At 46.2% G+C, this 22,523-nt stretch overlaps 1 protein-coding gene across 1 annotated transcript in view; it reads right to left on the reverse strand.

Moving 5' to 3' along the window:
* The window catches only part of HR (HR lysine demethylase and nuclear receptor corepressor), a 410,325-nt gene that overhangs the window by 252,950 nt on the left and 134,852 nt on the right, over positions 1 to 22,523 (reverse strand). Inside the window, exons 2-3 of the mRNA XM_069617740.1 lie at positions 16,199 to 17,406; positions 4,425 to 5,490 (exon numbers count right to left, since the gene is read on the reverse strand). Of these exons, the coding sequence (XP_069473841.1) occupies positions 4,425 to 5,490; positions 16,199 to 17,371 (2,239 nt within the window). The 5' untranslated portion in view covers positions 17,372 to 17,406. The remainder of the gene's footprint in view (positions 1 to 4,424; positions 5,491 to 16,198; positions 17,407 to 22,523) is intronic.

The following is a 22,523-nucleotide window of genomic DNA, read 5'->3' on the forward strand; positions in this document are numbered from 1 at the left end:
CATTCCAGAACAGTTTCTTTTTAAAATAAAAGTATAGGAACAGTGAAACTTAAAAATAAAAAGTATAGGAGCACCGCTCCCGACCGCTCCCGTCCACTTCGACCTCTGCTGTTAAGCTGATCTAGAGCTCAGGAGCGCACTCTGGCTGAAGCCTGCAGTGTGGTGTGAGCTGAAAGCTTTCTCCAAAGTCCAAAGGTATCTTTGGCCACCAAGCCCAAACTCAAGCTTCAGGCTGGCCAGGGGCCTTTGATGCACCACCTGACCAGGAATTGTGGTCCTGATTAGAAGGACAAGGTGGACATTTAGTGAATGTCCCACCCTTAGGTATCTTGTGGGCTTGTATGATAATCCACTTATTCATGTATATGTTGCCCCTTGTTTCCCCCCCACATTTGTTTGAAGTAATTAGTGATCAAGTGGTCATGTTTCTATACACTCTTGTTTGGGCCTTAATATTTTTTTCTGGTGGAGTTGAGCTACCTAGGGTGTGTCAGGGGTACTTCAAGGATACTTTTGGCCAGCACCTGTTTGGCAACAGCCAGACAGGGTGTTGCCTGAGTGCGTATGAATCTTGTTAAGCTTCTCGATACAGTCCCACTTGACTCATCTACTTCATTCCACACATTGGTAAATCAACAGAAGGAATATTCTAAGGACTAACCTCATATTTGCCTTAGCAGTAACGATATGAAATTCAAAGTAAGATTTTAGGGATGCTTAAAACATTTCTGAAAAAAGGAGTTATCTCTGACTCTTTCCAGGGTGTATAAAAGTCTCTTGACAGGGTGTAACCTGTATGGGCAGTGCATCAAAGGGAGGTAATGCCGCGAGATCTGGCACGGAATGCCAATCACTTGCTATGGGATGAATATGGCTTTCGTACCCCATCAATGCGGCCAGGGCCTGGTAATATCATGTTAATGACTGGCAAAGGGGTGAGTAGATGGGCATCTGATGACATTTTTTGGCAATCAATCAGGTACCTGGGCATTTGAAGGCAACCCTTTGCAATGGTGTGAGTAGTTATGCAGTTGATGGTAATCATTGCCTATACAGCAAGTACATGGGTAGTTTGTAACCACCACTGCCAACTAAGGAATGTTCCTGAGCAGTTTATTGCAATTCATGACAATGGAGCAAGTTTCTGGGCGTTTGATGGGAATATTTGGCAAAGGTCCAAATACTAGGACATTTGATGGATGTCCGTATCTATATAGTAATTACAAGGTCATTTGGTGACCATCATTGTCAATGCGAACATGTCCTGGGCATTTCCTAGTGATTCTTGTGAATTTGGGTTCATTTCCCATATTCGAAATGACCAAGGAAGAAAAGACCGAATGTTATTTGTTTGAAAATAACATTTGTTTTTTCTTCCTGCGGCCATTTCGGATACCCCGGTCCTACCCACCCCCTTACTTACCCGTCAGTGGCACACTCTGCTGTGTGCCGCCGACTCACTGTGTCCCTGGAACACCAGTTACCAATCACAGAAGTGATTGGGACCAGGTGTTGCAGGGTCCTTTTTTAAAAAAAAATGTTTACTTTATGTGAACGGGTGCGCGGGACACCGCCGCAACCCCTGCTGACATTATGGTGAACAAGGAGGTGGGGGACACCCCTGTAGCCTTGCTCCCCTTATTCACCATAACACCACCGAATGGCGGATTTGATTGAATTTGTTGGCCGTTCAAACTTTTCGTTCAGCCGAAATTCGATCAAATGTCCCATTCAGACTTTTTTATTCAGTCTGTTGGGTTGTTTCCATTCTTGTGTCGCAGTGGTCCAAGCACCTGGACATTTGATGGCAATATTTGGTTATATAGCAGGTACATGAAGAAACTATTGGGAAATGGGTCACATTTCTGGGCTTTTATGGACATCCTTGGGAATTGAGCAATGACATTGGAATTTAACAGCAGTCTCTGTCTATATGGCAGTCCATGGGCCTTTAAGGGACATCCTTACCATTGGGGGGATATCTGGAAGCTGGTGGCAATCCTTGAACAGCTCATAACGGTACCCACAATCTGAGATAAGTGATATTTTCACCTTTTTGGAAAACAACCCATGAGCCAAGTCTTAATGCACCATTTGCTTCTGCATTCCTCCACCGCCCTCGTGTGGAATGCCTATGGACGGTATATAACCAATGAAAGCAGACATGGTGCATGGTATCCCCAAGACCTGTACTGTTTGGCAATGTGCCAAAGGGTGGCTCAAAGGGTTGGGTTTTGGTCATGCTGAAGGTATCAATGTCCCAATCTTATGTCCCAATCCTGCTTACAAAGGAGAAGATTTATCTCAAACTAGCCTCCAAGTCACATTTTAAGTGACTGTACTAGGGGTGTGAGCGCCACAAGGCAACTCACTCGAACGTTCCTGGTGTCCATTTTGCTAAAAGAAAAGTGAATGGTATGGCAGGCTAAGGGACAAACTCTTTTGGCTAGTGACTTAGTCTAGGATATTAACTAATGGCATAATCCTTATGCCAACCTTGAGTGACATTCCTTAAGGAAACATCTGTAGGGGCAGTGTACTCAGAAGATAATAGAGCCCATCTCTCTACCAAGGTGACCTGCCCCGCTTCTGGTGCCCTTGCTGTATAAAGGATATGTTCTGGGGCTTGGGAAAGCCATTTAGCCTCCTGATGTGCCCCTTGGCCAAGTGGGGCTGAGTTATTATGAGCTTGAAGCACCTGGTAGCCAGCCGTCTGCTGCCCAACCCTGATTTGTGAGGCTGATCACTCAGGAGAAACCAGTTGAGGGCATCTTTAGGTGTACCAGCAGGACTGGTATACCTAAGCTGCACCTGAGAGAGTGGATCCAACACTTGGAAAATATTGTGTGTGCAAACTAGGCTTCCAAGCACTGGATTTGGAGGGTCCACTGATCCAATATACAACAAATGAGAACTTCCTGGACTACGCCAGTGCCTGGACCAGCTCACATTTTCTTTATCCTTGAAGTTGCTCCTGAACGTTGCTTCCCACAAAACTGAACAGACTCCATCGAACTCATAGCAAATGCCACTTGCAACCAGTGCCCGCTGGGAAGCTCTGGAATTCCTGTCAGGAGAGAACACGCTGTGAGATCTTGCCTAATGGATGTGGCAGGCGCACATTCTCCTATGGCACCTCAAACATTCCATCTCCTGCATAGGTTTTATTCACCTGTGCCAACCCTCTGCCCTGCAGGACTCTGACCAGACTGTCTGAGGCTGTAGAAGTGTGCCCCATCAATGCCTACCTCCTGCACCACTATTGTGCTCTCAGCTCCCAAAACCTTCTAAACCGGGGCCCGAGACCACCTGTGCGTTGCCACGCCTAGTCGTGCCAACTTGAAATTAGGGTCAAAAGACCTAGAGGGGGCCAAAGGAAGTGTTCTATTTTTATATAGTGTCCTATACCCTGGAACTGACATAGCTTATATGATGCTCCACATTAACCTTAAGTACAAAATGTTTATGACAATGCACACAGCATAGTTATTACTTTTTCACAGAACTTTATGTGGCAGTCATAGTAGTTAACAAATGGGTCCCTGAGTGCATAACTACTCTGGATTCTTTCTTGAGTGATATAGTAATGGACTGTGATCCTTTAATCCAAGTTCAGCTTTGGGTTTGGCCTAAACTAAATGTAGTCCAAGGATACTTCAAGAAAACACCTGACCGGCCCCTGTTTAGTAAGTTGTCAAAAGGGTGTCGTGGCAGCTCAGTATAAATGTGTCAATACACAAAATACACCTGATGGGCACTATAGTAGATTCCTCCTGATGGAGGCTAAGTAAGGCCCGATGCACTTAATGTGGTCTACAGCCATTATGTGTCACTTAAGAGACCCTGTGCACAAATCCCATTTATATGGGCTCAAAAACCCATGTTTCTGATGTAAGCCCAAGTATGCTGTCCCTGAGGGTGGCCGAGGTGATTTGTCACTGATAAAACAGGGCAGAAGTCTGTAACATGTTTACATTAATAATAATATATTTCTCATATAGCGCTACACACCCATAGGTCTCAGAGCGCTGAAATAACAGAAGACATTATTACCCCACCAGGGGTGCTGCTAGGTCTGGAAATCATCAGGGGCTATGCTAATGTAGGGACTGTCGGGACCCGGGGCTAGCTAGCCTTTTGGTTGTAGCTGCTGAACTTCTATCCGGGGCTACAACCAAAAGACCCAGTGCTATAGCCCCTCAGCCTCCCCTAGCAACGCCTCTGTACCCCACAGAGTGGTATTCAATTTGTGGACGTCTGAAGGATGAAAGGTTGAGTTGACCATGCTGGGATTCGAACCTGCACACAGATATCAGGCGCAAGTGCTTAGCTCACTGTGCTATCTGACTGGCTGAAATTAAACACATCATTCCCGCTTTTGTTCATCCTTCCCACCACAGCTCCCATGATGCCCCCTTCCTTACCTTTCTGCATGTCTTGGTCTTCCCTAGGGTCTGCTTTGCATTTTGGTTCAGCACAGTCTTTGGGGTCAGGGCCCAGCCCCTCCAATTCACTTCCAAATACCTTCTGCCCCTTGCGGGTTCTCTTAGCTGCCGTTGAGGTTGCCACCCTAGGCTCCTCATCAGAGATGCACTCACAAGGGCGCTTAGTGCCTTGCCGGGGGCCGCTCTCCCCCCTGTTCATACCCAGAATGTCCTCCTCCGGTGTGGATGTCCCACCCCTGTAGCTCAGGCTTGTGGGGTGGCCGCTGAACTGCTCTGAGTGCCTCGTGAGCCACGTCTGCTTCATTTTAGTGTGGTTCCGCACGGGCGCGGCCGGAGGCGCCGGATTCTCAGCTTTGCTACTGTGGCCTGCCCTACTGTCCTCTTCCACAGGAGTCCTTGTGCTGAGCGGACGGCAGGGTTCCCCGTCCCTGCAGCTGTCGGGTGCCATGCAGTTGTCGTGCGGCCTCCTCCTTGCTCGCCCTCCGCCGTATTCAGAAGAGCAGTCCCTTTGGCTGTGGTTCATTAAGAGCTCCCTGCTTGAGCTGCCCTGGGCCAATATGACGGCCCGATGTCCCTCAACAGGCCGGGAGACTTCGAGAAGCCGGTCCCCTAGTGGGAAGTCAGGTGGTATGCTTTGGTTTGTTGATTGGAAACGCGCAGTGTCTTTGGATTCAGCCGTGGCAATGGTTGGATGATAAAGAGATCCACCCGGCAGTTCCGAGTTAGCTGTCCCAGTGGCCTCTGGCCCCAATTGGCTGGGCTCCACTCGGAGCCTCTGGGGATAGCTTTGGGTATCACGTGTGGGGGTCTTGCCTCGATAGAAGGGACTCCTGAGGTCTAGCTGTTGGCCTTCGCTCCCCAAGCCGGGCTCACGGTGGCACTCCCTATAGGCCTGCACCGGCATCTTGCTGTCTTGGCCCAGTTGGTCGCCTTCGAGACTTGAAGGAGGGATACCGATGGATGGTCCCGGGGTCGGCTTGACTGGCGAGAGCGCAGAGTCTTTAATAGGAAGATGCAGAACGCTGTCCCTCCTGATGGGGTACTCCTGGGAAGGATGGTAGAGAGAAGCGGGAAGGTGAGGAAAGGCGTAGAAGGCACGCGGGAGGAAAGATGGAAGCAACAGAGGTGGAGAGACAAGTGAGGGAGGAAGCGAGAGCAAAATTCAGGCAGTGAAAAGAAAGAAAAAAGTAGATAACATTGACACAAAAGTATGACAGAAAAGAGAGCGAAAAAATAACAGAGAAAAAAAAACATTAAATAAAGTTACAGAAGTAGTTTCTTCTCATTTTCCAAAATATATCATTCTGTTTTCATTCTCTCTCGCTTCATGGACACCAGATATGGAGAACTCGCCCCCCATGCATGGTGAACCGTTCATATTTTGACCTTTGACCTTTTCTCTGGCCTTTCATTCTGCCATTCATTTGCCTCCTCTTCCCATCGCTCCCATTTTCGGGAATTCGGGCTGACCGTAGGCCTATCAGTGCTGCTTATGAGTTATGTCTGGACCCCAAAAGTTGTTCTGGGAATGCTGCATGACCAACTCAATTATGAGGGTGTGGGGTAGGAAAAAAAGCCTTCATAAGTAACCAATCGGGGCAGATCTCGCCCAGTTATTGATCCAAAGAGGCCTTGTGTTTCTAGCAACTGGCCTGGCTCCAGATTGTGATTCAAATGGTAAGCAGTGGGAAGGCAATTAAATCATACTTGCCAACAGGATCGATTCTAATCTGTAGGTGCTTATGCAGTCATGGTTATTTCTTCTCATTCTGGGATTTGTAGTTCCACTTTCCCCCATTATAAAACCCGGACTACAAATCCCAGAATGCAAATAAAAAAACCAGGACTGGATAAACACCTACAGATTGGAATGGGTAATGTTGGCAAGTATGCAATTTCAGAGACAATGGTCTACAGGTTGGTTACCCAATAAGTGGCTCTCAGATATTTTGGATTAGAATTCACGTGATCCTTCACCACTGACCATGATTTCTTGGGTTCATGCACGCTGGTTGTGTTGCTGAGTACCTATCAACACAGTAAATAAGTTTCCCTCCATGTGATGGAAGCAAGGAGGGTCTACAATTGTGTAGGAGTTTGAAAACGTCAGAGCGACTGGCATTTTTCAAACCTGAAAATCGGGCAGATAAGGGGATCGTTCTAGGACTGTTAATTGAGAGAACTGATAAACTGGGCACCTGATACTCTTTATTTTTTTTTTATAACGTGCCTACTACCGTACATGAGTTTGGTTTCTAAGCACGGACCAGGATTCAAACCTCTGTTGCTCTGCGTGATCTTGCTTCCAAGACCAGCGCATTGCCCCTGTGTTATATTCCGTAAATGCAGCGTGGGCGCGAGGGAGTACCAAAGGACTTGCAACGTTAATTGAAACGATCTGTTCTTGCAAAGGCTTACATTTCAATTTTCACTGGAACACGCCTCTCTCAGTCTCGTGAATTCTAAGCATTCAATCTGTAGAAGATGTGACACCAAACAACCTTCCACCTCCACAACTTAAGTCTTCCAAAGCCATCCCATTACTGGAGATAATCGACACCCAATGGCATTGCATGTCCAGAAGTATTGCAAGCCAACGATGTTTGGTCATGGACAGCTCGGATACCGAAAGACCTTCCAGTACTGGAAGGATAAATGTCCAAGTATGCAGTACTGCTTCAAAAACAGAAATCCAAATTCGTTCAATCGCTGATAAAACCAACACCCATTATTGTGACACAATTAAAAGTATCAACACCCAGAGTTAGTCCATTCTTGTAAGGACTAACACCCACGGATATTGCATCATTGAAAGTATCAACATCCAATGATGTTCCATTCCTGGAAGCAGTGACACTCAAGGACAGTTCCTCACTAGAGGTCTTGGCTACCAAAGGCGTTCTCTCACTGGAATTATGGACACAAAGAGATGCTCCACAGATATAATGACGATTAAAGGTGTTACATCACTGGTAGCATCACCATTCTTCAGTACACCACTGCTGAAAGAATAGACGTCCCAAGCCATTCAATGAATGGGCAAGCCCCAAAATGATCCAATGCTGGAATCTTTCACACTTGATGTGACACGCTCAGGTGTTCCATTACACTAAGGACTAGCATCCTAAGATGCGTCATCACCATAAGTAATGAGGCTGACAAAGGTTCAATCTTAGAGAGTATCAAGACCTAAAAGCATTCCATTGCTGTAAATATTGACAAGCTGGGACATTCGTTCACTAAAAGCAGTGACTCCCCAATGCGTCTCAACGCCCAAGACACTCCTCCGCTTGACATCCAAACCGAGCTACGGACATGGGTGAACCACAAGAATCGTTGCTGGATTCTCTTTGTCAGCACCCAAGCTTTTCAGATCAAGGGCATTGCAATCTCTCAACACTGTGACGCCAACAAGGCAACAATAATAAGGATCTGAAGGAGGACGTAATGGAGCCAAGTGTTGGTCACAGTGTAGCTGGCAACAGAGCTTCCAATATGTTTAGGTAACAGCTGCGCGCCCAATAGAGAGGAAACCGCAGAGCGAACCCGTGAAAGCCTCATCTTGATTTCAAGATCTTATGATTTTTCTCATCTCATGTTTCCAAGCTTATTAGTAGAGTAAAACGCTGCCGTCTTACCCCTTACATCATACCCCCGTATGAGGTCCAATGGCTGGTCTAGGATGCAACAAACCTTAAAAAGCAGGCACTATGATGGACACTGCATGCTACCTTTTGTTGGGGCAAGATCTGGAATGGGGTGTACACAGTGGTGTTATCCTTGGGTGCTAATCAAGTATTCGTGTGTGTGTCTGTGTGTAATAGAGAGGTACCTATTTATGGGTCATGTCTGATATTTGCCCTTTTTCTATGTTGTTTCATGGATGGAAGAGTAAGGTGTTGTATTGCGAAATCATGGGATAGTGTGATCCCAGGTCGATTCCCTGTTTCCCTAATAGCTACGTGGAAAGCAACACACTTCTCCAGCAGCCAATAGCTAGTCTCCGTAAACTTCTTTCCCATCTATTGCATTGGCGTCAAAATGAGTCTGAGGCTAACCACAGAGACAGGATCTGACGTGGCAGTCTGCAGTGCATGAAAATGCCTGCAACCAATATCACCCGTCACAGTGCTCTGCTTCATCTCTTCTTCATTACCTCTTGCAGCCATGTAGTTTAGCAGCTGGTGAGCCAAGGCCTGAGCATGGCTCACACTGTGCGGATTGTAGCCTCTCTTCTCTGTCACTCTATTTCCCTTCTCTATGTGTACGTGCACCAGTTGGGCCTGCGTTCTTCTGACAGCAACACAGCTTAGTGATGCTATGCCATCAGGGGAGTTTGTACTACTCACCACATGCCTCACTTTTTGTTTGAACAAATTAAACAAAATAAAACAGCACAGCAATCTAATTAAATTTGGAGTCCTGCTGTTTCCTCTCTCTTTTAGATCCCACTCAGTCCTTCTGGCCGGAGACATTTTGATCCTCAATGTTCCAACACGGTTGACCCCCACGAGCATGCTCTGACTCCTCAAGCTCACAAGCAAAGATCTCTTCCTCATCAGGCTCAGCTACCTTGTTTTCTCTAGAATCGTCCATGTGTGCAATCAGAGCAAATGTGACCAGTGGTTGCAGCCCTATGTCGGTCACTCCTGTGTTGGCGGTCCTCTCCTAAAAAGCCACACTTTCTAGGGCCTCCCCTAAAAAGCCATACTATGTCCCAAGTCCGTTTTCTTTATCTGTAACTATGAAGTACTTCCCAATTTTCCTCACTCCAGTGGGTTGACTGTATTTCGAAAGTGTCCCGATTTCCTGTGTTAATTCTTTATCTTAATCCAGTCCCCTGGCAGTATCTTTGCCTTCTAAACTCCTTGAATTTCATCATATCTTGCATTTTCCGTCTCTTGGTCGCTACACACTAGTATCGTATGGCTACCACTATTACTATTCTGTGTTCTCTCATGTCCAGTAGCCATAGAATACCTAAATTAGCTCTTCCACCGCTCATGAGCTGAAAAGGGCTGATCCCTATTACAGAATTTCTGGTCAATCAATGAGCAGTTACTGCTTCAAGTTGTGTCATTTTTTTTGCATCACGATTTAGACTGCAGCTTCTTGACAAACCTGTTAGCCCTCTCAACTTGTCCATTGGCTTGGGGGTGGTAAAGTGCTGCTCAACTATGCTTGATTTACATTCTCTCCGAATTTTTTATATTTCATGTAACACCAGTTGAACTTCATTGTGGGTCACTGGTTATTTATAGAAAAGTTGTTTTGAAATATGTCTTCTAAAGCCTGGATAGTGATTCACTTAGATATGTTATGTACAAGATACAGGTCAGTTCATTGGGAAAAGTAACCTACAAGTAGCGCTCTGTTCTGCTTCCAAGAGAGCTAGTGAAGCAATAAAGTACAAACCAACTATGTGCCAAGCATCTCTATGTTCTACAAGGGAGCTGACTGACCTGAAGACGTTTATCCCTGGAGCTTCAACTGCCTTGATGCCTTTGAATGCCAGGTCTTCTGAAACAGAGATGTCTACTACCGTATGACCACACATCTGCAATAGAAGAGAGAGGCACTTCCCACCCGGTCACCATCTCACTGCATACTGTATTACTTTCAGAAACACGTTATTGTGTGAATTGTCTAGCCACTTGATTCAATGAATGAATTTCATTGTAGGTTTAAATCAACCATGCATGCGCATTAACTTCGATGATATAGCCACGGCTTTGTTGTTACTTGAAACCTATTAACTCTAATAACCGTATTAACCAAAAACACGATTGAGCCCCATTTAAGCATTGCTACAACTTCAACTCCTACTTGCTAAACATTCCAACTCATTCATAAAAAGATATACATTTTAACAAACTGGGTTGGAAACTCCCCTTATTAAATACTCCAATGCTTGCCTTGCAGCGCTAATGCTTAAATGTTGCAATACAGGGCCTTATTATTGGGCCAAAATATGAGCCACCATAGGTTTCATGCTGGTTTTTACAGTGGGCTTCAGAGCTAAAAAGCGACCTGAAGTTATGTAAGTGACTCTGGTCTTGCTGTTCGATTTTGCTCCTGAGTAGTCATTCAAAGTACGGAAGGGTCCTCCCCTTCCCATGTACTGTAGGCATAAAGGTGAGGTCCACAGGGACAATTCCCTTCATATTGTGCTATAGCTCAGTGGCAAGGTGCTCGCCTTGAAAGCAAGACAACACAGAGCAGCAAAGGTCTGATCCCCGGGTCCACGCTTAGAAACCTCTGGGTATTAAGCGTCTTATAAATAACCTATCATATTCCATTTGAGAAGTGGCTAATTCTCAATGAATGAATACATTTTAATCACTTTTTTTCAGGATAACAACCATGTTTTTGACTGAAAGGCAACCACAACCTCTGCTCCCTTTGTTCCTTCATGAGGGCTGTTCTAGCGCCCATTGCACGTCTGCTTCCACACGATGGAAGGACTCTTCTGCATCCCGCTTCCCTTGGAAATCTTTGTCTTTCTTCAAGAGGCTATGCAAGGGTTCTGTTCTTTAGAAAATTGGCTGCAAACCATAGCTTAGTACTGTGATGACCACATGAATGCCTTCGAATGATCGTCGATTTCAGGGATAGGGGCATTTTCCATGTCTCCTCCTACGTTCCTAACTCAGACACAGTATACTACATGTACTCGACTTCTAAACCTGCATTTTTCCTTTTGTAACCTGATAGCAGCCTCTTGCAATTGACATAGCACTGCTTCCAATGTCGTGTCATCCTCATCCACCTCCTTGCCATACATTAGAATATCATCTTCGAAATATGCAACTTGCGTGGCTTAACCTTTTAACTGCCATGAGTCCCCCCTCGCCCCCCCCACCCCCCAGTGCCAGGCCTTTTTTGGTGATTTTGGTATTTCGCCATTCAGTGCCTTCAAATGTTTTCTATTTCATTAACCCCTTAAGTGCCAAGGACGAGGTAGCTCGTCCTTGGCAACAGGGAGGTAATCCGAAGGACGAGCTACCTCGTCGCCCTTGGCACTTAAGGGGGTTAATGTAGCATGTTGTTGATCCCCCTCTGAAACACTGAGCTGAAGAGGTTAATCCTGCATGATCGTGTATTGATTCACATACACAGAGGGTTGGAAAGCATCCTAAGCGTATTTGATTCTTTGTGGAGCTAGATCTGATGATATGCATTTCTCATATCTAGTTTTATAAATAATTCTGTGTTGTGGAAATCAGTGCCAGCCCCGCAATGCTGGATATTGCATTATCGTCAGTAATTATCCCCCATTGAGACTCCTCGGAGGTATACAGAGTCGGAGTTTGGCAACATCGTTACTGTTTGTCGGGACCACTGGGCTTAAACACCTGCGGCTTCCAGCGCTTTGATTGTTCCTGCTTCCATGAGTTCCTTCAGCAGTTCACTAAGTCCATGCCTTGCCAAGTCTGGAACTGGTCCCACTTTATGCTGTATCAGAATGGCATTCTTGGCTAGAAAACACCAATGCGGGTACCCCATCATGCAGCCCGGGCTTGTCCTGAAGGCCTTCTCGGTGTTTGCTCACCCACTTTGTCATAGTTCTAGGGTTTACTTGTTGTGGTCCAGAGAGGTCACGATTTAATCTGAGCTCAGTCACCTTCGTGCTGTTTCTGGATGCCTGTGGAGCTGCACTCACAGGCTTTGCGTAAGGGCACGCATGCATGGATGCCTGCTGTGTCTCGCTGCCTCTTCTGTTGCCACTGCTTCTTCTACGGTCAGGCCTTTCACCTGGATGAGTTGTTTTATGAGTGTATAATCAGCATACTGCAAATCATGTTGTCTGTGACATCTTGAACACTGCATGCTGTCACCATGCTTCCTTCACTATGTAGTCACCTGATGGCACCTGGGTTCCCTGCGCTCGGGTATAACACCACACACTATGCAGCACTGCATTCGCCTTATTGTTAACGCTCTTAGCCTGATGTCTTTTCCCTTCTTTGAAGATATCCTCATGTTCACCTGCTTTGGGTGCAGGATTAGGTAGGACGCCAGACACCCTGCCTAGCCCCTTACAGAGAATTCAGCAACATAGCCATTTTTCTGCCTCCCTTGGCCTCTATGTTTATTTGGAATAATGTGATCCATTGGCGCCACAGGTCCGCAAGAAATGTTGGCGGCGTGGCTCCCTGCGTGCCTGGACATGCCTACTTTATCATTGCCGATGGGAGATTGGATCCAATCACTCATCACCACTGTGTTGCACGTGGACACTGGTGACAAACAGCACCAGACACAGTGCTCAAACCCTATACTTTTTAGTTGTGGCTATTAGGTGGTGCTAAAGCACCACCCGTAAGCTAAAACTATTGCATTAGAATACAGCTAGCAAGAAATGGCATATGGGGTGGCACACACTGCTTTTAGGTGTTGTTTGGTTATTTATCCACCCATTGATTGCCCATGGCCATGCAATCCCAATGGCCATCCCCACCCGCTTCCTGTCGAAAATCCATCCTCCTGGGGTCTCTTTGTGTAAGCTTTATCTAGCCTTGCCATCATACGTTGTGCTCAAAGTGCCAGTCAGTGTTTTTTTAAAGCAGTCTTCTGAGAGTTAACGCAGCTGTAAACGTGTTAGTGGTGTAATAAAAATGCCTTAACCAGGTCTCTCATTAGCCATTGTTTTATAAGCACTATTTGTGTTCTCCGCTGAAGTTCTGTTAAAACCAAGCATTGGCAAAGCCAACAGTTTCAGCTTGTGTATAGGTATTAGATACGTATTTGCCATTCACTGCTATTATATGACTATTTTACAGCTGCTTTCGTTAAAGACCAGTTAGTACTTTTATAGCAGTGCGTGGCAAATGCCTGTCCTGTGTCTACACAAAATCCCTTGGCATTGCCAATGCTTGTTTATCTCTTGCATCTGTGTACCAGGTCTGCTGAGGGCGGGGGCAAAGGGCGGCTTGCAGATGGAGGAGCACCGTGAGTGGAGGGGACTCTCTGTCTCCAGTCTCGCAGGCTCCTCTGCCCTCTCTCTGTGTCGGGTATCTCAGGCCTGTGCTTTCTTGGCTGCTGGCGCTGCTGGGAAGGGGGGAGGGGAGGGCTACATCACTGCACAGCAACACTAAGACCCTTTTTGCAGATGGAATTCATTTGCTAACTTTCTTTTGGGAGTCAGATGCTCGTGCGCAGAGGAATAAAGCTACCCCCTGCCCCCGCATAAAATCCATGCATTCGCACCAATTCCTACCTAAGCATGAAAAGGGGAAAGGAGGTTGGCATGGTTCCTTCAGAGCAGCATTTCAGATCTATTTTGTATGAAAACCAACCCACACGCACCCCACACACCACACTCCGAGACACTCAAACCCCCTATCCCTCCACCGCACACAGGACCCCTTGCCTATTGCGGGGGAAGCCCACCTGCATATGTCAACAACAAAAACGCATTGATTTGGAGTAGTGTAAGCCCTGGGCGGTGAGTGCAGACGCTGGAGTCTATGTTTGAATTTTTTTGTACCATCTGAAGTTTTGCTCTGCCCCTTGTGTTGACAAGGCTCGTGAATAACGGCTACTTTGCTGGACTTCTGGACCTTTTAGAGCTCTTCTAGGGATGGTCCCAATCTACGTTTTGTCATCTCTTTGTGGTAGCTTATTTTGTCTTGCAATTTAAATATTGTTGCTTAACCTTCACTATGTGATTTTTCTATCATTCACCCCCCTCCCCCCCAACACCATCTGAAATGTCCTCAGGCCTAGTACAATAGTCGCTTGTTTTGTCCGCCACTCCCTTTCTGCACCCCCCTCACCTTTTTTTTTTCCCCGGCTCTACCTGAAATGTCGTTAGGCCTAGTACAATAGTTGCTTGTTTCCCCCCCCCCTCCCTTTCTGCACCCCCCTCCCTCACCTTTTGTTTTTTTCCGGCTCTACCACAAATGTCAGATCTAGTACGGTAGTCGCCGTTCTGTTTCCATTTCCTTCCCACTCTCCCTTCCTTATCTATGTCTTAGCTCTTGCACTATCTGAAATGTCGTCAGGCAGAGAACGATAGTTAATTTCATATCCTTCCTGTTCATGGCCTGTAAGAATGTCATTGTATTTTGCCTTGTTCCCTCCCTTGCCTTGAAGTGCTTTGACACGCATTGTCTATAGGCGCTATATAAATAAACTTTCATATCATCATTATTATATACCTACTCATTCATTTTGTAAAGCGCTTTGGCCTTATGTGCTATAGATCCAAAGAAAAGAAACAAAAATCAAAACAAACTCATCCAACTCAGGATCGCTCTTGAGAACACCCTTCAGCACTGTTTCAGCACTGTTGCATGTTCCCCACTAACTGTAAACATTAACTATTCAACGCTACCCAAATGATAATCCGGTGAGTACATTCTATGCTGCGAGGACTGTACACTCTAACCATTAAATCTTTGTAGCCTCTACTGATTACAGCACTCCATTGCTTCCCTCCCCCAAATAAAATAACACAATAAAACAAATTCGATCTATTTGCCTGCTTTTTTAATTATTCCAGTACTGTTGCGTCACTACCCTATTGATTGCACAGCGACTGCTAGTGTGGCTGCGCAGTCACTACCTGTGTCCTGCTCTGCCACTTTCCATTGTGCCGATCTTGGATGCGATGTGTGGCAGGTCGGAGACTGCTCCATGACTGCTTCTTGGGCTGCCTGTTTGCAGCTGCTCCACGACTGCCTGCCTGCTACTCTTACACTGGATGTCTGCACACGCTCCGGCACCATTCCCCATGTGCAATTGTACTGTGGCGACCTTCTTGAGGCTGCATGTTTGACTGCATGTCTGTGCTGCTCTGTGACTGCCTTGTTTAAGCGTGTACATGACTGCCTGTGCCTCTGCCCTGTGTACGTCTGTTTTCATCTGCTCTGTGACGGCCGGTGTGACTGTTCTGTGACTGTCTTTGTGCTCTGCTTTGTGCCTGCCTTTGAACTCAGTGTCCAGGGAATGGCAGCGTGCAGATGCTCTCTTAATGTATTGGTGAAATTGCTAGCGCATTGCCTGCCTGTGTCTGTTTCGCTCCCTGCCACTTTGACTGGTCATTTAGCTGCTGTGTGACTGCCTGCCCCATTACTGCCTGTGCGGTTGCTTTGCTGTTGGCTGTGCAACTGTGAAAGCTCTGTGACTGCATATGTGGCCTTTGGGTGCTACTCTGGCTGCCTTTGTGGCTGCTCTGTGCCGGCCTCTGTAGATAGTTAGATGCGCAGTGACTGCTTGTGCAGCTGCTTGGCAGGTCGCTGACTTTGAGTAGCTGCTGGTATCAATGTTATGTTATGTTAAGAAAACTTGTAAAGCGCACGGTCATCCGAAGGTATCATGGCACTAAATGGTCCAGCAGAGGGGATTGGCATATTACTGCGTGGCCGAATTGCTCAAAGGAGAATTGGTCGCAATTTTTGTGTTGAATCTTCCCACATATAGATGCGGGGGGGGGTTAGAGTAATAATTATTGTGGGGGGGATATGCGGGGGGAGCTGTGGGGGTCTCCCTCTGCGCATATATATATATACGACAAAATCAAGCTGTCAAAATAATTAATTCGACCAATTCTCCTTCGAGCAATTAGATTCGATGTAATCAACCGAAACCCCAGCAGTGCCCTTTACGTGGCTGTAAGCCCTTATGAGTGCGTACGCATCACTGGTGCGCTGAATCCCAACAGTGCGTGACCACTCTTGTGTTCTTTTGTGGCTAGCCAGTAGTCAGGGACCGTTCCATGTTATTCACAGTGCCCTCTGAAATCCTACCTTCCTCCTGGGAGAGAGGCCGTTTTCCGGGGTAGCTTGCATGCTGGGACTATGATGGGATTGTAGATGGTTTAAGCTCTGACTCCACGCTGGTGGATAAAAGCCCAGGTGCCAGTTTGAAGCAAGGAAACGCGAGTCCTCCAAAAGTGATGGCCCCTTCCCAAGCGAGGCAGGGGATATCGACCCCTGGCAACCAGAGTAGGCCAAGTCCTCCAGAGCACTGACTGAATCCAGCCTGGGACCAAGGACTTGGCGACCGTCCAAAAGCTTTACCCCAGCGAGAAGGTGGCAGTGGGCGCTTAGCCGGCGCAAGGCTTCATGGGTTCTGGTATCTTCCAGTGGAGGTTGGGCAGCATGGAGAGGGCCACCTGTCGAAGTCCTTAGTGGTTTCTCTGCTGTCGCCATGCCCTGGGTCTCCAAGCCACAAAAAGGAAAATGGTACAGATATGGATGGGCATAGGCAGAGGCCTGGCTACCTGCCAGAGTCTCAGGCCACGTGGGTGCCTGACCTGCAAGTCTTCCCAACCAATCCCTCATCCCATCTCCATTCCTGGGGGTGTAAGAGGTGTCTGCCGTGTCATGCCTGTGTTCTCTCTGGGTGTTCTTCCTCCTGTGAACAGGTTGTGGGTAAGCTTCTGATCTCCAGGGGTTCTCATCCTCCACTCTTCCCAGTGCAGGTTGCTGTGCACGCTCCTCAGGGGTCAGAGGATCTAGCGCACCCCTTGAGGGAGATGCCCCGCCTGCACTTGTGCCACCTGCTGCCTCCGGCGTGCCCCAGAAAGCCTGGATCCTCTGCCTTATGGTCCCAGTGTGCTCTGATGCTGGAGGCTCCTCAGGGCCATCTTCATGATCAGTATCCGTCTCAGAGGTGTCTCGCTCCCTGGCACCATCGTACCCTAGATGGTCCTTATCCCTGGCAGTGACAGTTCTTGGATGGTCCACCTTACTTGAAGTCCCATCACATTGATGATCCTTTTTTCCCATGACATTCCAATGCCCTGGTTGGCCGTTATCCGAGAACTCAAGACTTCCTTGATGGTTTTCCTCCCTGGCCTCACAGATTTCTGCCTGTTGGACATCGCGTCTCTCTTTGGCAGCTCCTTGACCCACTCCAGAAGGTTCCTGGAATGCCGGTCTCTCGTTGGACGATGTCAACTGGCCATCCAAGTCCATCGCTTCCTCCTTCTCATAGGCAAAGGGTGGTTAACCTGATGAAGACAGAGAAAGGGGAATGTGGTGTTTTAAGCATATAACCCAAACATACCAAACTGTGGAAAGTGCAGTAGTGAAGAACAAGCTAGCTTTATGCCTTTATCTCTCGCTCTCATTTTTGCAATGGCAAAAAACCTGATTACAAAGCTCCATATAAACCTCATTTCACTCATTGTGCTGAGGTCACAAGCTAAGAAGACAGCGGCTCGTTGTACCAATTGCCCTTTCGATAAATCTACCGGTTGGATATATGGTGACACACAGGACATGGGACTTTAACTTCTCTTTACTTACTATTACATTTGGTTGACAGTCCTTGTCGTTATTCGGATAAACAAGTAGGTATTGGAGCTTCCAAACCCAGACAATTAGTCATTGCAACATTTAGGACGAATAGACATCAGGGCATTCCATTCCAATGATACATACTTGCTATAAGAACTCCTTGTGTACATATAGATAAGAGGTGAACAACCAATAGGGTTGGCCTACAACTCCCCCACCCCCCTGATCACTCACAGTTGCTGTCTACGGCTGAGGGGAGTTGTAGTCCAAAACATCTGGAAGGCTGCAGGTTTCCCCACCACTTAAAAAAAAAAAATAACATTGCCATTGTATTCTCCAGCAAAGTGCTCCATGGCTTCACTGAAACAACGCCCATCTGTTTTCTGTCTGACCACGTGTTTCTGAAGACACTCGACTTTTTTTAAAGTGGCTTGCAGCAGGAAGAAGCCCTGTGTCGAGCCCCACACTGTGGCCAGGTAGCCAAGCACCAAGGCTGGTTGTAGCCATGACTCAGAGGCATCATTCAGAGTTGTGTGCATAGTTCAATTATTACTGTATCCATTTGATATACTGGATTGCTATATACATGTTGTTGGAAGAGAGGCACACACTAGAGTCACATAGAGTTGAGGAACAGCTAGGAGTGGTACAGGCAAGGATACGTTCAACCCCCGTACAGGCCTGGCAGAATCCCTGCCTATATTCAAATCTCCCAGTCTGAGGGAGGAACCTAACCTGAAAACCATTATTCCGATTACATTGTGAATCACCCATTTGATCGAGAGTGGCACAGTGCTGTCTTCCTTTTTTCTGTTGTATTCTCATTCAGGAAACAGCCCATCTCCCTTGAAAGCGACTGAATTATATTATCCGCGATGATCCCTCTCGGAAGCTGATCATCTTACTGGTTGTAACCTCTATGACACCATAACAACATTTTCCTAAATTGAATTACTTGATTGCATCGATTATTTTCTGAAAATTGGTGTGTGCCAACAACCTTTGTTCTCACTCCTTAACAGCATGCTACTTAGAATAAAGGTTCATGATCACCCTTCGTATGATTAGTGCCACTCACCCCCACCCCAACACCAGAGCCACCCAAAGCATCCTGGGTAATCCCAGAGCTGTTGATTAAGTCTGAAACCTTTTCAGGATTGCATTTGCTACCAGAGCATGCTTCACAACTCCGCACCATTATCATCTTCACTACTTCCGCTTCCATTACTAGCCACCAATAGTCTCATCGTATCACTATTTTGCTGTTCCTCATTTCCAAAAGAGACTCATGCCGTAACTGCATTAATCTGTTCCTTAGTTCAACCCTTTCTCGTCTGCATCAACAGCTCACATGTATTTATTTATTTATTTATTGAGCATTTGTTAGGTGCCTATACAACCAATGGTGTTTCCAGGCGCCACAAGTCAAGGTGGGGTGGGAACAAAGGGCATAAATAACACTGGTAATAGTAAATATACAATCGTGGTCATACTAGGCCTTGCGACATTCGGACGTGCAAGTGCAGTAAAAGAAGTGCAGGAGCTACAGAGGGAGGAGGGTGGGGATGGGTAGAAGGTAGGGCAAGTGCTGGCGGGAGCCTGGGAGGGAAGTTCCAAGGGGTGCCAGGGAGGAGGCCACTGGCTAAGTGCTAGGGTGGGGGAATTCCAAGGGTGGGATGCACAGCAGCCAGACTGTGGCCCGCAAGGGCGGTTCTGAGGCAGGGGGGAGGTGCTGGTAATGTCTGGGTAGAGGGCCTGGTAACCTGTGAAATTCATGAAGGGTCGGCTGCCAATTTCAGCAGCAGTTGGATGATTAGCAGGGGAGGGAAAAAGTGAAGGAAGTAGAGAAAAGCAGAGTTTTGAAAAGTTTCCGGAACTTAAGGAGGTCCGGCTCAAGTCTGACAACGGCAGAGAGGCTGTTTCAAAGGGAGGCACCAGCCGAAAGAGAAAGACCTGCCCCCTACTCTCTGCTTGGAGAAGCGTTTGATAAGAAGAGAGTTGGAGTTAGAGGAGCAGAGGGCTATGGCAGGGAGGTATTTAGGGAGACAAAGCTGGAGAGAGTGTAGTGCCAGACCCAGAAAGCCTTATGGATGATGCAGAGGGTCTTGAATTTGACCCTTGTCGCCACCGGGAGGCAGTGAAGAGATTTTAGGGCTGGAGAGATACGGTCCCTGGACTTGAGGCCAACGATACGTTTTGCAGCCCAATTCTGGATTGACTGAATTGAGCATACAGAGGAAAGGGGGAGTTGAGGAAGGCGCTGTTGCAGTAGTCCAACCTAGAGAGGACTAGAGCTCTGGAGACATTGATCTTCTGGGGAAAGGTTCCATACCCAACTCCTTCTCTTTTTCCTTTACAGTTCAAGTTCACTCTGGCTCTTTTCAATTTATTTTTGGCACCTTAATTTACCGCCTGTTGAATGACCTACTCCTCCTCTGCTGGCACCATCCTTCCTGGTGTGCACAACGTCCTGATAGTTGACAGACATGGACAACATCCTCCTCTCTGTCCTCCTCACATTCAACTTTCTTTCCTTGGGAAAACATCTGAGACTCTGCTTTTTGTCACTGTGACATGTTCGGCTGTGAAGCTCAGTTCTTGCATACCCTTGACCCATCTCACAATTCTTGTAGAAACCCCACTTGTCCTTTTCTTCTGTAACCCACCTTGAGTGCCAATGAACCTTTTTAATTAGGAACTGCCTTCCCCATAGGAACATCTCAAACTTACTTAGGGGACAAGACAGACTTGATCATAATTCCACTCCACTGAGCATCCTGGTTGGAAATGCTAGAGTCTGTTCACTCCCTCTCTTTCAGTTCCCTCTTCCGTTGCTGATGGTGTACCTCCTTGTCCTTTGTGCACCAAAACGCTTCATCGTTTGATATACACTTCCTGTTGACACATAAAAAGTAGGTTCAGTACCATCTACAGTTGCCAGTCATGTGCCATGTTCCTCCTTCTCTTTTTTGCACCCCAACTCATTATCCTTTGGTATACACTTGCTGGAGACAGTAACAGAAATGCATTGTCTAGAATCTGAACTGCTCTCTTGTATGAAGGATGGTGCGGGATCCAATTTGTGTGGCTGAAGATCAGAATATAGTGATATACTCATGAGAGTTTGATGGTAGAAAACATAGACACATCTCTACTAAGGCTTATCACATTCCTATATAGCTCACTGTGATCTATACATAATCTTACTTGACCACTTTATGTAGCTACAACTACCAAGGGCAACACCCATTCTCTTGACTCAAGCATTTCAACTATCTCCCACTCCTACAATCTTTATAATCATGCAAATGATTCCCTTCTTAGCATAACAGGAGCATTTGAGACGTTCCCCACTACTCGTTCAACTCCTTGCTAGAACAATATCCTATAGCAACAACACGTTAGGCATTCTTTTTTTTAGTGACACAAACTCTCCACCTCACCTATACCCTCCTTATTGTCATTCAGTACCAGTTCTTGTTCTGAATCAATAGAATAGATAATTATTTAAAAAGATCTATGCTCTCCCCAGCCATGGAAACTGCATAGTTAGCAGTTACAAAAACACTTTCACATGTATGTCTTACATTGAATATCAGCTCAGCTTCAAACTCACCCACATTCTTAATTGGGATTTCGTCATATCGATTCACAATTGCTCCCAGTTAACATCCTTTAAATTGCTCCTTCAAATGTTTTAGTTTACAAAGGAAGACTATTGAGTCACGCAACATCTTTCTTTGAATCCCCTTCACCCTTATGGTGATATATTGTTTGGCTTTTCACACTTTCCACTCCATACTTCACATATATATATATATATATATATATATATATATATATATATATATATAGAACCTCTCCTTCCACTTCCTGCAAACTCATTGACTAAAGTTTTTACAATACTAGCAAAAGGTCCTCTGTTCTCCACATCCTCGACCCAATTTTGAAGGCTTGGTACTCCTTTTCATCATCCATCTGAGTAGTGCTTCTGCATCTGTAACTCCATCTTCCAGAATTCCACTCCCTGCATTCTTCTTTGGGGACATGGGTTTTGTTGTGTGCCATAACAATGTGCCTGTGTGTCTTTGATTCCAGCACATTTCCTTCAGTATCTTTCCTCTTACTTACACATATGTTCTCTCACCTAGCCAGTGCACTAAATGTGTCTAACATGAAAACTCCCATACCTAAATCTATTCCCTTATCCTGTCACTGCTATCTTTAATCCTAAACTATCTCTAATATGCTCTCCACCACTTTCTCCAAAGTCAGGATGAGTCTCCACAGTAGCACAATCATCCTTTATCCACCTTCTCTAAATTTTAATCTATCGTATTCATTTCATCTGCTTCCCCATCAAACTTGTCACACATGGAAACCTCTTGAAAACTCTTTTGTTCTTCAAACCCTAGACTATGGAGCAGCAGATTCGGTTTTTTGGACCATGCTGAAATTCTATCCGCATACCACTAGTATGTACTTCGAGGGGTCAGAAATTAGAGACAAACACAAGATAGTTATATTCTCACGGTCAGACATTTTATTAAAATAAAAATGGGTTGGTAAAACGCCTCTCTCACCTTATTCTAAAGAGGAACTTCCCTACCTAGAAACTAAAACTGAGGATCTGTTTGTGTCAAGATGTCAATAACTGAATAACCGTCTTTGTGTCCAAAACAACCTATCCTGACCCTCACACTTACAAACAAATAACAAAAGGTTTAAGGAAATGTCATCAACTTGATGATACAAAAAGGAGTTCAAAAACCATAAGTCTAACAATATCTCCAACAAAAATGTTCTCCAGGGTAAAGACCTCTGACTC

This window comes from Ambystoma mexicanum, chromosome 10, assembly GCF_040938575.1.
Source record: "Ambystoma mexicanum isolate Mex_15411 chromosome 10, UKY_AmexF1_1, whole genome shotgun sequence".
In the NCBI taxonomy this organism is placed as follows: Eukaryota; Metazoa; Chordata; class Amphibia; order Caudata; family Ambystomatidae; genus Ambystoma; species Ambystoma mexicanum.